This window comes from Zingiber officinale, chromosome 2B (assembly GCF_018446385.1).
Source record: "Zingiber officinale cultivar Zhangliang chromosome 2B, Zo_v1.1, whole genome shotgun sequence".
NCBI lineage: Eukaryota > Viridiplantae > Streptophyta > Magnoliopsida > Zingiberales > Zingiberaceae > Zingiber > Zingiber officinale.
Genome location: NC_055989.1, coordinates 35,721,170 through 35,735,523, shown reverse-complemented (window position 1 = coordinate 35,735,523; position 14,354 = coordinate 35,721,170). Strand labels below are relative to the sequence as shown.

The 14,354-nt window shown below is 35.1% G+C and overlaps 1 protein-coding gene across 2 annotated transcripts in view; it reads left to right on the top strand.

The window, feature by feature from the left end:
• The window catches only part of LOC122045587 (alpha-mannosidase At3g26720-like), an 85,402-nt gene extending 72,439 nt beyond the window's left edge, over window positions 1-12,963 (top strand). For both annotated transcript variants that reach the window (XM_042605870.1, XM_042605869.1), the window contains 4 exons: window positions 10,527-10,637; window positions 10,717-10,812; window positions 12,400-12,516; window positions 12,585-12,963. In XM_042605870.1, coding sequence (XP_042461804.1) covers window positions 10,527-10,637; window positions 10,717-10,812; window positions 12,400-12,516; window positions 12,585-12,785 — 525 coding nt within the window. In that variant the 3' untranslated portion in view covers window positions 12,786-12,963. The remainder of the gene's footprint in view (window positions 1-10,526; window positions 10,638-10,716; window positions 10,813-12,399; window positions 12,517-12,584) is intronic.
• The last annotated feature ends 1,391 nt before the right edge of the window (window positions 12,964-14,354 follow it).

Here is a 14,354-nt window from a genome sequence, read left to right as displayed (position 1 = left end):
GTGCTGCGTGAAGGGAGACGAGTGGTGGAGGTAGGCCGGTGCTACTTGAGGGGCACGGAGTTGACGGAAGGTGGTGTCAGTTGCAACGAGCAATGTTTGATGGTGGCAGTGAGTGGGCTACGAGAGAAAGGATGAAGGATCAGGAGGTTCGGGAGAAAAAAAGAGAGTGGAGAGGTAAAAAAAGAAAAAGAAATAGGAATTATATAATAATTCTTAATCTTTTAAAAATACTACTAAATTAAATACGAACCTCACTATCATATGTATAAATTTGGTTCACTTCTAACCTAATCAAAATAAATTCAAATTGGATTCGATTTGAACTTACTATATTCTAATTAGTATGTCCATTTGGTGGGCTGGATCTAATTTGGCTTTTATTCAAACCTTAAAATTGAAAATATTAATTAGTATTAAAAAAAATAATTTAAAATATAAAAGATTAAATAATGTAAAATTTGATTTCTAAAATCGATAAATATTTTTTTTTGCGTTTTCATTATAAGATTCTGTCAGCAAACAATGAAAAAACTAGGAGTGAGCCTAGTATTTTATTCATTTATATCTTCTTTTAACTTTGCTTCAAAGTCAAAACACATTTAAAGTTTGACATTATATTTTAATTACATAGATTTTATTAAATAAAATAAAAATAAGTTATTTTGGTGAAAAATCAGTTAAGAAATATGATAAACTAATTGGACAAATTACTTTAAAAAAATAACGGTATAAAGTTCAATTTGAAACTATAAAAAATTTTCAATTTCAAATTTAATTTTATTAGAAAAATCTTGAATCTAAAATTAAAAGTTTGATTGAGTTAAATTCTAGGAATTCTATAGTTTCTATTTTTTTAAAAATTATACTTATAAAAAATAAATAAATTTAATTATAAAATTTAAAATCTAATTTAAGCCTACAATATAATATTTTAGATCTCAGAATTTGAAAATGTTAATTTTATTTTTCTTTCATAATCCCTAAGATAGGGACTTAAGTTTATTTAAGTCTGTATCCTTTTATACTAATTATGGATGAACTCATTACACACATTCAAGATACAGTACCGTGGTGTATGTTTGCAAATGATATTGTTTTGGTAGATGAAATACGTTGGAGTAAATGCTAAACTAGAATCTTGATGGAAAATACTAGAAGGGAAAGATTTTAGTCTTAGTAAAATAAAAACAGTATATATGAAATTTAAGTTTAATAATATTAGATGTAATGAGACAATTGTTAAGATAGGAGATGACGAGTTGCCAGAAATCGAGAGCTTTAAATATTTAAGGTTATTTTTGTAAAACGATAGAGGGATTGAGAGTGATATCTTACATAGAACACAAGTAGAATAGTTGAAATGGAGAAAAAAGTCGGGTGTTTTATATGACTGTAAAGGACATCTAAACTTTAAAGGAAAGTTCTAAAAAATCGCAGTTAGACCTGTTATATTATATAGAACTGAATGTTGGTGTATGACCCGAGCACATGAGCAGAAGATGAGAGTTGCAGAGATGAAGATTTTAAGGTGGATGTGTGGACATACGAGGATGGACAGAATAATAAATGAGAGCATTAGAGAGAAAGTTGGAGTTGCATCTATTGAAGAAAAACTCCAAGAGATGTTTAAGATGGTACGCGTATGTACTTAGACGACCAATAAATACTCCAGTTAAGCGATATGAAACTACGACAAACACACCTATCAAACGAGGATGAAGAAGATCAATAAAGACTTAATTAGCAATAATAAAATAAGATAAAATTTATTTAAGTATAGATGGTGATATAGTAGGAAATAAAACTCAATGGCGTAAAAGGATGCATATAACCGACCCCACCTAGTGGGATAAGACTTGGTTATTGTTGTTGTTTCATTTTAATAATTTAATAATCATAGTTACTAAATTAAAACCATGTGATAAAATTCTATTTTATTACACATTCAAGAATTTTTTTTTTGTTTTATCAAACAAAATACAAGAAATAAAATATTTATTGTTTAAATTTCTTACAAATACTCATAAACAAATTTTATTCACAATTACTGAATCCCATAAAAATATACATGTATTTCATATAAAATTATATCATTAATAATGAAAACCTGGCAATTCACCAAAACATGTATGTGGTTTTACGTTTTCCCTATTTCAGTACTTGGTTTTGGAATTGTCCAAACAACGTAGATTTGCTGAGTTTATTTCCCATTTCACCCTCCTCCCTCCTCTATTATTGTTCATTTGAAAATCAGCACTACAACACTATGTTGCCCTCGTTCTCTCTCGATCTCCTCCTTTGCCTCGTCTTTCTACTCTTGAGCGCTACGCTCGCCATGGAAGGCCATCTTGAGTTCTGCCATTGGGAGATCCTGATGGACTCTGATGTCGGTGAGGACGATTGGAAACCCTCGCATGAGCACGACTTCGGCGATGGAGGCATCATGCTCAACTACTTTACGTTAGATTCACCCGAGGAGCATCGTAAAAGAGCCTCCTTTGGTGGAAATGACCACAATGGGGAGATGGTTGAGGCGACAATGATGGACGATTTGAAAAACTCTAGTTGGGTCGACTCAGACACGAAGGGGAAGGACGTCGATATTCCGAAGGCGAGTACTGATTCGAATGGTTGTGGGTTTGATGAGTCGGAGGAGGAGCAAAGATCTTAGCCAAAAGGACGAGCTTGGTGGTGCTAAAGTACCGGAAATTGTCGAGAAGATACATGAAGATGAGAAGGGTGAAGAAGGATCATGAAAATGGGAATTGAGAAGCTTGAGGAAGAAGGGTGTGAAGAATATGTGGAGATTGAGGACATTGACTTGTAATATGATTTGGTTAAAGGACAAGAGAAGAAAGTGATGGCTTGGTGGAAGTTCTCATTTGAGCTTCTAAAGTTCTATGTTTTGCAACTTATTATCTATCAATTACTTTTTTCCTTTGAAGTTATTCCATTGTTATTATACTATTTTCAGAGTTTATTGCTAAACAAATGTTAAGGAGAATATCAAGGAGTTTCTTTTAATACTTGTTCCTCTCCGCAGAAGCCACTCTAGTCTCAGTTGAAGACCCAAGCAATGTGTCTCAATGAAACCTTCTCGGTTGTGAGGTGCCTTTGAATTCTAAAATCTCAACTGCATGCTGGTGGATTGACCTCATGGTCAGTCCTAACCCTTTAGTGAAACATTTCGCGGCTTCGCCCAAGGAGAGTTGACTCTAACAAGGATGAGATGATTTTTCTTATTAATTCTAGAGCTCATCCAAACACCCTGAGCAGATTCCTTTTCAAGGAAGTTCTGAGTCCCTAATTGCTCCTAAAAATTCATTTTCTTTTCATACTTGTGTAATGGCCATCTTCATTGTATTGTTTAGTCTTATTGTTGATGTTGGTCTGTGTTTGAGATCAGTAAACGATGTCCTGTGTCTTTTTATCTGTTTATCGAAAAAAGATTGATTGTATTATCTTTCGAGTAATTTGTTTATCTTAAGGAGTTCACAGAGAATGTTGAAGATTATTGATTGAAAAGTTAAATCACACACTAGATTATCTTCAGATATTATATACAGTTTCAACATAACACATCAAAAATAATAAACAAGGCCATAAGATAAATTGATAACACTTGTGTTATTGGTTTCCAGAAATTAGCAATACGGAAAATCAGCAACACCGTGTTGCTGATTTATGAAAATTGGCAACACCATGTTGCCAATTTTCGAAAATTAGCAACACTATTGTTGATTTCTGAAAATCGAAAGTTATGGTTTTTCAAAATTTAAGTCAGCAATACGTTGTTGCTGGTTTTTTAAAATCAGTAACATTATGTTACTGACTTAAACTTTAAGCGATTATAACTTTTAACTAAGATTGAACCATGAAACACACAATATATCAAATCGAAGATCTCAAGCAACAATGTTGTTTCTAACTTAATTTTTGAGAGACAATAATTTTTTACTGAGATTGAACCACGGGACACAATATATCAAATCGAAGATCTCTGAACGAGCTTCGATTTGGTATATTGTGTGTCCTGGTTTAATCTTAGTTAAAAATTATGATCTTTTGAAGAGCAGTAATATCAGCAATACATGATTTCTCAAAATTTAAGTCAGCAACAGCTTGTTGCTGAGCTTGTTGCTGATTTCGAAAAAGCAACAACACGATGTATTGTGTTGTTGCTTTTATTGTTCTTCAAAAGATCATAACTTTTGACTAGGATTAAATTACGAGACGCACAATATATCAAATCAAAGGTCGTTCAGAGATCTTCGATTTGATGGTATCTTAAATTTAAGTTAGCAACAACGTTGTTGTTGGTCTTTTGAAGATCAACAACGTTGTTGTTGGTCATTCGAAAATCAACAACATTGTTGCAATTACGAATTCGTTGCAGCAACAACACATTGTTGCAGTTACAAATTTGTAGCTGCTACAACTACAAGTTATAACTTTAAGATACTATAACTTTTGATTCGGATTGAACTACATGATGCATAATATATCAAAGCGAAACTCATTTAAAGATCTTTAATTATTGGTATAACTTTTTGAATATCAAATTTATTATACTGTTAGTTGTTGCTTTGTGTAAATTATTGTGCTCTTCTAATGTATTATTGTTGTAAAACTCAAAATTGTCACGCCTTGGAGGTATTCCTGCTCGACAAATGGACAACATATCCCCTCTTATGACAACGTGTAGAATCTGGATATAATATCACAAGGAAGTACAAGTATAGCATCTACAGTCCACACTGCTGGAATCAAACACAGTGGAAGATAGAGGGATTTACACAATCCACTCACAACATGAAAACACAAAGTGCTTGCGTATCGGCACGACTTTAACACAATAAATACAAATACACCACAAGATTAAAATCCACGAACAAAGCCAAAATGCAACTACAAAGCAACAAGACATAATATGGAAAACACTATCTCGAGTGTGATGTGGGCTGGCAGTTAGGACCTCCGAGCGGCACGAGACATCCTCTACCTGCAAAGGGTAGTGAGTACAAAATAGTCAGCGGGTATAAGACAGATAGTGCATGATCGATATAGTGTAAGGAGATCAAAGGAAATACAGTCTTAGGTAGCATACTTACTACATAAGTAAGAGTATCAGTATAATCAACTACTAACAAAAACATAAAACAACCACATAACCCTCCACTAACTTACTCAACCAGGTATAACCAATGAATTGGGAGTATATACTATATGTCCAAACTCTGCACAAACAAATGTATAACCAGCAAATAACAATTCCTGACTAGCGAAACAATATGCTACCACGAATGAGTCTAGTGGGCAGTCAGGGTATATAACTAGTCACTGTCTACAGGAGAACGCTCTACTACTGATGGTCCCGTGGGCGGACAGGATGAGATAGCTATCTAACTCCTCAACCATTGGCTGCGGGAGAATGCTCTACCATGGATGGTCCCGTGAGCAGTTAGGGTATGTAAATAGTTACTGTCTGTAGGAGAACGTTGTACCACGGATAGTCCTGTAGTCAGACAGAATATATAAGTATATAAAGCCATGATAGCAGAATAAGTAGTAACAATCCATCCAAGGATAGTACTCTACACTTTATGGTCTGACCTCCCTAACGCATAGGCATGAGCCTAAATAACAATCAAAGGTTTAGTAGGATACTCGATATCTTACACTATGGTATAATTTTACTAATGTATAAACATGAGCCTACATAACAAACAAAGGATTAGTAGGATACTCGATATTTTATACTACGGTATAATCTTACTAATATATAGGCATGAGCCTATATAATAAACAAGGGTCTAGTAGGATACTCGATATCGTACACTATGATATGATTGTCCTAATAATAAGCATAAACTCAAATCATCAACTAAGGGTCTAACAAGATATCCAACATCCTACACTATGGTATTGTATGGTAATATCATACATATAAAACAAAATCAAGCATGAAGAAAAATGAGATTGCATACATATAAAATGGGTCATCTTTAAGGTCAAGCAAAAGAAGTATTAAGCTCAAGTAATAATATGAATAGAGTCAAGGTAATAAAACTATCAATTAAATCATAAGTCATGCACTAAGATTAAAGATCTTAAGAAATAAGTCAAAAAGTGTCTACCTCTAATATAGCTTTTGTCAAACAGTTCCCACGGCGAGACGCTCGTCTCGTATTAGAGTCTTGCAACAAAATGTACAGTTTAGCTAATTTCATCATGCATCAACCAACTAATCCTAAATCCCAAAATCAATTGGGTAACCCTAATCAAAATGATCATTAGTTAACCCTAATTATTGATTAATTTCAATCAACCCAATACCTTGATTGAATTAGGTCTAGCCCACATCACCCTAATTCTCACAAATTCATCCAATAATCCCAATCCATGGTTAACTAATACATCCATGAATCTCTTATCACCTTAATTATCATGAATCATTTAACTAAAACAATTCTTAACAACATTTAATTAAGCTAAATGAAAGGATCTAATTAGGTAACGAAATTCGTTACCCTACGACTTCTCCTCATCTCTGACGATGGTCCATTGTTGTCCACATAAGCAAGAGCAGGATCAGGTGGTTCAAACAATGATGATCTCGTTGTGGCAGCAGCAACAGTTGCCCGCGGTGGTCGTCGTGGAAGAAAACGACAACCTTGACTCTCCAGTGATGTCCCAACCCTCTAGCGATAGCCCACGGCAACTGGTGGTGACCCCTCAGTCCGGAATAGGTAGGAGGTGTGGCGGTGTGACGGCGATGGTGGCACCAACCGATCAAGCACTAACGGTTCCAAAGATGCGATGGAATCACGAGAGAGGAAGGGAGATGGCGATGGCAGCTCCCACATGGCCGATAGCGGATTGGCATGGCCGGAGGGGGCAGTGGCTGTATTGTCGCCACGCTAGACTCACACGGAAGGGGGCGGCTAACACCTCTCGAGGTTGGTGGGGAAAGGATCGGGAGGTGGCCATGAGGAGGGTGGCTTTGGATTGATGGTGGCGCAACGGGGTTGACGGTGATCGACGATGGCGCATAGGGGGTAGGGCGAGTGGTGGTGGAATCGGGAGAGGAAGAAGGAATCGGGCGAAAATAGTAGGGGGAGAAGAATCCAACTTAGGGTTTTAATTAAAACCTTATCTTAATTATTCCAATCAACTCCCAACTTAAATAGAGTACCCAAACAAGTTTTCATAAACCCTAATATTCATCCCCTTAGACGTGTCATACGACTGGTTTAAATCCCGAAAAATTCCTAAAAATTTCTAAAAAATTCTACAAAGTTATTTTTATTTTTATATTCTTATTATTAAATTGTCGTATCTCACATTCTCCCCCACTAATAAAAATTTGGTCCCCAAATTTACTATTCCAATTGTAATACTAAGGCATCTTCATCTAAGGCTAACAACTAAGTAGTATACCCATATACTAGTCCATTCTAGTATCGCGAATAGTCTATAATGGTCTGGAATCCTTTATACACTTCATGATTTACTTCTAAAGTAAATAATTAGTGTTTTGTGAGTTATGAATCCATCATGCTTCCGCTATGCTAATATTGCGATCCGTTTCCGTAGGTGAATCCACTAGATGTAGATGATCTTTCCAACTATTGTCGAAGTCCATCCCACATGTTGTAAGCAAATCTTCTAGTGTCTAAATGGTGTGCTCTGGTTGTCTGTGTGTCTCAATGAAATCTTGCACAAAATGAAGTTCTATACACATAACTTATTGGAAATTCCGTCCAGTGATCCAAAGAGTCAGTCTAGCGAGTCCATGGGAAAATGGACGAACTTGGTTAATCGATCAACGATCACCCAAATCGAATTATGCCCCTTTCATGTTTTGGGTAACCCCACAACAATGTCGATCGTAATACGTTTCTCCTTTTCCACTTAGGTACAAAATCTTTCCAAGTATTCAAATGGATTTTTCTTGTTGCTGGCAACACATGCCAACATGTAAAACTGCATTTTCATTATCGCCATTGCATTGTTCAAGGGAAACTTCTAAGATACAGAAACACTTTTAAAAATTGAATCAGTGTTCTGTATTATTATATCATTTATGCCTATCACTATACTTGAAATATGACTTAGAATGTTCATAAGCTGATGCTTTTGAAATGCAAGCCTACGATTACCTTCAATCCATTTCCTTCACATCTTATCAAGTTCCTAAGAAAATGATTTGCCATTAAGTTAGAGCAGGACTGCTAAGACATTATCAACCCATGATCTTGAAACATTCATGTAGATTGCTTTTTGGGTTTGCAATAGGAGTGGTAATTGTTTTCTCCAATTGAAAGCACACTTTTATTGTGAAATTCAAACAAAATCAATGTGCTTTGATACCAACTAAATTGACATGCCCCTTATAAGGTAGTGTCCGGATCAAAGTCTCCATGGTTAAAGGCATTGCATGGAACCCACAACGATTGCACAACTATTTCCTCGATACCTACTGAACTAGAAACATCTACACAACCAAAAGATAGTATGCAAAATTCATATTTATAAACATCACAATTTCTCTTATCATAATTTAGAAAAGTCATTAAGGGGGTGACACCACATGCACGCTCTACATGAATGTGACTACCAAAGGTAGTCTGAGTTGATCTTTACCACTATGACCATTGAATAGTTAAGGAGAAAAACCAATTTATATTGCTCACGTTATCTATTAGGCCAAAACCCTTATCCACTATGTAAGTCTATGAAATAATATCAACAAGAATACATTCACAATGACCTAACATCCAAATGTAATTTGCTAGTGTTATGTTATGCCTTACGTTCACTAGATCCTAAGATACGGTAAAGTATTTTTGTGTTATATATATATATATACTGCACAGCAACAGAAGTAAAGAGTCAACAAGATAGTATTGATGTTTCTTTATAATGTTTAGCACATTGAACTTTCTCCTTCTTGGCAACTACTGATGGTGGTAAAACCTCTTACAAGTTTAAGATAATTATAGGAAATCTAATAAGACCTAGCCAACCTTATCTTCACCATCCTTGAAGACTTCACTAAGCTCTCCTTTTATAGCTTTCAATCCTCCAATGTCTCTTGCTGTCCTCACAACAATATGATTGTTATTCTGCAGCAATGACTTCTTTGTGCTTTTCACGTCAGCATGCAATCAACTGGTGACTTACTATGTCAACTGCCTAGTTGACTCAACCATGAATAAAATCATTTTGTTCGCTAGCTTATTGGACCCAGTTATTTATTGAATCCATCTAACCCTTCACAGGGATTTAACAACGTGCTCATCATTTGACCTGACATTGCAGCTGAACAGGGATGATTCTAGAGTGCATTTGACTCGAATTTGATCAAGGGAAGCTATTGACACTCCAATTTTTACCAACATAAAAATTGCTCTCAAATTATACATATAGGTCATAATGGAGAACTATTGCTATCCGGACAAACATTTTAAACCATTTGATTTAGGTCATTCATGTTTATGGATTAGTTTTCTCATCAGGCTGAGTTGTTTGTATTATAAACTTCTGTTCTCAGATTATTTCTTCTTGATTCTATTTGTGTTACCTTCTGCAAAGTGAATGTAGTTTCCTGTCTTTCATTCCCTTGATATTTTTTTTTTTCCTTTTTTCCTTTTGTTTTTGTAACAACCTTATGTGTCAATTTGATGAGTGTGTTTTGTTCTGCACAATAAATGCAGTTTCATATCTTCAATTCCCTTTATATTTGCCTTTTGATTTTTTCCATTTAACAACCTGATGTGTCAATTTGATCAGCTTCATATACGAGATTGGAAATAACTAAAAAATTACATGGTGACTCTATATAAAGCCACACAATAATACCAAATCAATATAAAAATTATTAACTAATTTTAATATTTTAAAAGGGTATATAATAATAAATCCAATGACCTAATCTAAATTAATAACAAATCTATTAAAGGATAATATTTTAGAGGGGTTATTTTAATATGTCTATTTGGGGATCGTATCATAATTCCTTTCTTATTTCCTTCCAATGTTATGTTAACATGCAATGATGCTAATTGTTAAACTGGGATACATCTTAAGTTCAAGATGCAATCCAATCCAACTCCAAATGCCAGGGCATTTCAGTGGAGAACCTTTTGCATTCAAACATATTTTAAGAAGCCTCATTTGGAGACATAAGTGTAAGAGGTAAAATTCCATTCTCTCCTCTTCTTCTTACTTCCTACTCTCTTTAACATCCCTCTCCAACCTAGCATCAGTTGAGGTTAAGGATTGGATAGTATGTTAAAATCTAAGAGCACCCATCTAACCCAAAATGTGGAGGCATTTAGGTGGATATGTGAGACTAAGGGCTGCAGTTTTGTTCTTTTCACTTCGTACTGTAGTACCATTTCATTTATTGTTTGTTTCAAGATTATCAAGTAATCTTCTTCAGGAGTGATTTTTGAAACTAGTCCGTTTTAGTTTACTAAATGCCATGTTGTCCTTTCCTGATAGCTTTGCTTCTTTCACAGATTCAAGGTAAGTTATATATTAGAGTTGATCCATTGGGCAAAGGAGCTCAGTGGCGCAGGTCAACAGGTCAGAAGATATATTCCCCTCTTCTTATTGCATTCTCTGAAGAGGTAAAACTTTGACTAGTTTGATTCAATAATTTCTAGCTTATGAAGAAACAATTGTTAAGTTGCACTTGTACTAATACAGCATGGAGGAAACTGGTCAAATTCTCATGCAACGACATTCTCAATGATGGACCATTCATACAGCTTGCCAGACAATGTTGCATTGATAACTCTCCAGGTAATTGGTCTGCTAGTTTTTACTTATTTTTCCTTTTGTCAACTTGTATAATTTTTCTTTGTACTGGGTTTTTTCTGTCTCTTCCTTGGCTAGTTTAGTTCTTCATGCTCTTTCTCCCTATAATGTAGTTTCGTTTGAACATTTAATTGTTGTCTTCATTGATTATAGTTATATGTGCTTGCATCTTACAAGGACACGAGAATTGTTTGATTCAAATGAAACATGCATCAATTTGGTTACCTTGATTTTCATATATCTTGATTGTTCTCTTGTTGGACCGCAAATTTATTGGGACAACAGTTTTTATCTTGGTATATACCCTTTTGGTATTATGTAACTATTGTTTTTGAAGATAAATATGGGGGTAATGTTTGTTAAATGTTTTTTCAATATGATAAGAGTATGTGTGGGAATAGCATTAAATTCTTCATGATTGTTTGCCAGTGAATGAGGACCATGTTTAGATAAGAAAGTTAGTTTAGGTCTAGTTTACTTGCACAAAAAAAAGAAGGGGAGGGAGCTTGGCATATGATCACTCCCTTCCTTTGTTTACCTACACATTTGGTCGACAGAGAGAAGAGAGGAGAGAAGAGAGGAGAGAAGAGAATTTTGTGGCTTGATTTTTCTATTCCAAAACCATCTGCCAAAAACTAGGTGGATACAGAAGGAGGGGGAGGGAAGAGAGAAAGAGAGAGAGATAACAGATATGGGGAACCTATATAAAATGATCTATAATTCTACCTTTGCCATTTTAATTAGATTTTACCTAATAATGCTTCTATGTAAGGATACTTTTGTCAATTAAATTCCTTTCTACCCACCTGGAATTTGCAGTAAATAATAGATCTAGAGGAAATCTTTCCGGCTTCTCTCCCCTCCCCTCCCCTCCTTGCCCCCTAATTCTAAGGGCAACCTAGATGCTGAAGGGGCTTACATTTTCATGCATAAGATAAACTCAGGGTTGGTGTTTGAATCGTTGTGGAAGCTTAATGTCTTAGGGGTCAAGAATTGTGTTTCTCAGGGAAGGTTCCTACATCTGATCTTAGGGTCTCTCGTCTCTAGCCAAGTGGATACTTGTTATTTATGTGGTTGTGACTGAAAAATTATGCCAACAAAGTTTGGTGTTTGACCGAAAGTACTTATGGATGCAATGGTTAATTGGGAAGTGGTGTTTCTGCTGCATAACATAGATTTAGTAGAATCAATAATTCCATCTAACAAGATAATGGTTCCATCTTTTATATTGTGGGAGATGAAATGAAATGTCAATGTGTCACCACTGTAGTTTTTACTTACTGGCAAACTTTGGAATATTTATTATGTTTTGTAAAACTGGCATCTTCAACATGATAAAAGATTTGTAATTTTATGAACTTAACTCCATGAGGAAACGATGCTTCCATACAAACAATTGACTTTGCTTGTGATTTACTTAGCCATAGATCTTGCTTCCTGTAGCTGAAAATTCTTGCCATGAATTAATTCTAAATTTTGATCTCGAAGATACTCAAACAAGCCGACCCCACTTAGTAGGATAAGACTTGATTGTTGTTGAAGATACTAAAACTGCACATTTTGCATTTTCAGGAGCTTCAAGATGGAAATGTTCTCATAAGGTTTGCACACATGTACGAGGCAGATGAGGACAAGAATCTCTCAGAGATGGCATATGTTGATCTTAAGAAAATATTTCCAGACAAAAAGGTAAAACCATCATCGTAAATAATAGCTTTTGTGACACATTCCTGACAATTCTTACATCATTTCTTCAGATCAGCAAAATAGTGGAAATGAATTTAAGTGCTAATCAAGAACGACAGCAAATGGAAAAGAAGAAACTTAAATGGCAAGTAGAGAGTTCACCAAGTGCAGACACTGTAGTACGAGGAGGGCTTGTTGATTTTACTGAATTGGTGATTGAGCTAGGACCGATGGAAATCAGAACATTTATTCTGAACTTTAACAATACATAACAACCATTTGTTCCATCGTTAGCGAGACCCAACATAAATCACATGCACCCAACTGTGTTGTGGTCCTTGGTACTATGTACTATTGAGATGGTGTCTTGAGAGATCTAAATGTAGATGTTTTTTTTAACCTCCAGAATGAAAAAATAAAATTCCATACGTAAGCTCGTGCTTTCATTTATGTGATAGAATTTTCCAGTCAACTCTGAAATGCTAAGTTGAAGCATAGTACTTTTGGGCTATTGCTTGAAGAAAATTGTTTTGTAGTTTCCCAGTTAGTTCAATAGCTTCAGATTTATGCCGATGTCTTGACTGTTACTTTTTTTTAAAAAAAAAACAATGGATAAGATGCAGCTTAATAGAAACTCTCAATGAGTGAATTCATTCATTAAATTTATTTTTTGAGATATGAGGATGAGTTAAGGCCATCAAACATTACTTGTGGTATATATTAAAAAAACATATTAGTAGAATCACAGTATAGTCTAAATATTTTGTTGGGAGGTTCGATTACTTAGCAAGTGGAAGTTTGGGCAAGTTAAGTATAGCTCATGTTTTACAGATGGAAGTTTTGGCAAGTTGAGAGCTTTACCTGATGCTTGGCAAACAAAAAAGCTCCAGGGGCAAGGTCTCTTGACACAAAATATTTGAAAGTGAGATTTAACACATGAAGTCCTAGAGGTACAACCTTTTGGTAGTAACTTCAGGTGAAGTTGTGGATTAAATGCACTTGTATAACGAGTTACATGTGAACTCAGACTAGGTAGAGACTCCACCTTAGAAGCGTTCTAAGGTAAATAAATGTGACTTTTAGTTAATTAGTTTATGAGTCAACTAGACCGTCAATTCAGGGTTTTTTTAGTGAATAGAATATTTTTATTCGCTAGTTACTAGGTAACAATAGCTAAATTCAGTGACAGTTGGTTGATAAACTAATGAGAAATTTAGAAGAAATATTTGATTTAACATGATCAAGTTGCAATACTCAAACTACTTAGGAGCTATAACACTTAGATGACTAATGGTAGATTGGGCCAACTAAAGAATCTATTATGACCTAGCGAATTGGTGTAATCAAGCAAACTTTCAGTAGGAATAATTCAACAGTTGACTCAACTCTTGTTGAAAGATAGAACTTAGGTTGAACCAAGGCTACAATTAAGGCTATAAATATGGGCAAAGGGAGCACAAAAAGACTATTGAAAGCTCTCAACGTTAGTATCTTGGCATGGAAGTTCCAATTAGCATGGGGTGTGACATATATGTGGACGTAACAGCAGACAAAAGGGGAGTTCGAGAGATCGATCAATCGGAATATGGATAGACAATGCAGACTAAGTTGTTAGATAAGGAGGTTACAAAACTAGTGTTGCACGCATTCAGGGCTTCTAGAAGCGATTGACTTAGTGCAACTTTTGTGCTTTATTTTACTCCTTGTGTAATACATTATATATTTGTGTATTGCTAAAAAAACATGGCTTGTAAGACATTTCTCTACCTCTAGGAGGTTTCCGTTAAGGAGAAAGATATTGACTTGTGCTTGAGATATAGGCTGCGGAGAAAAAACCCTAG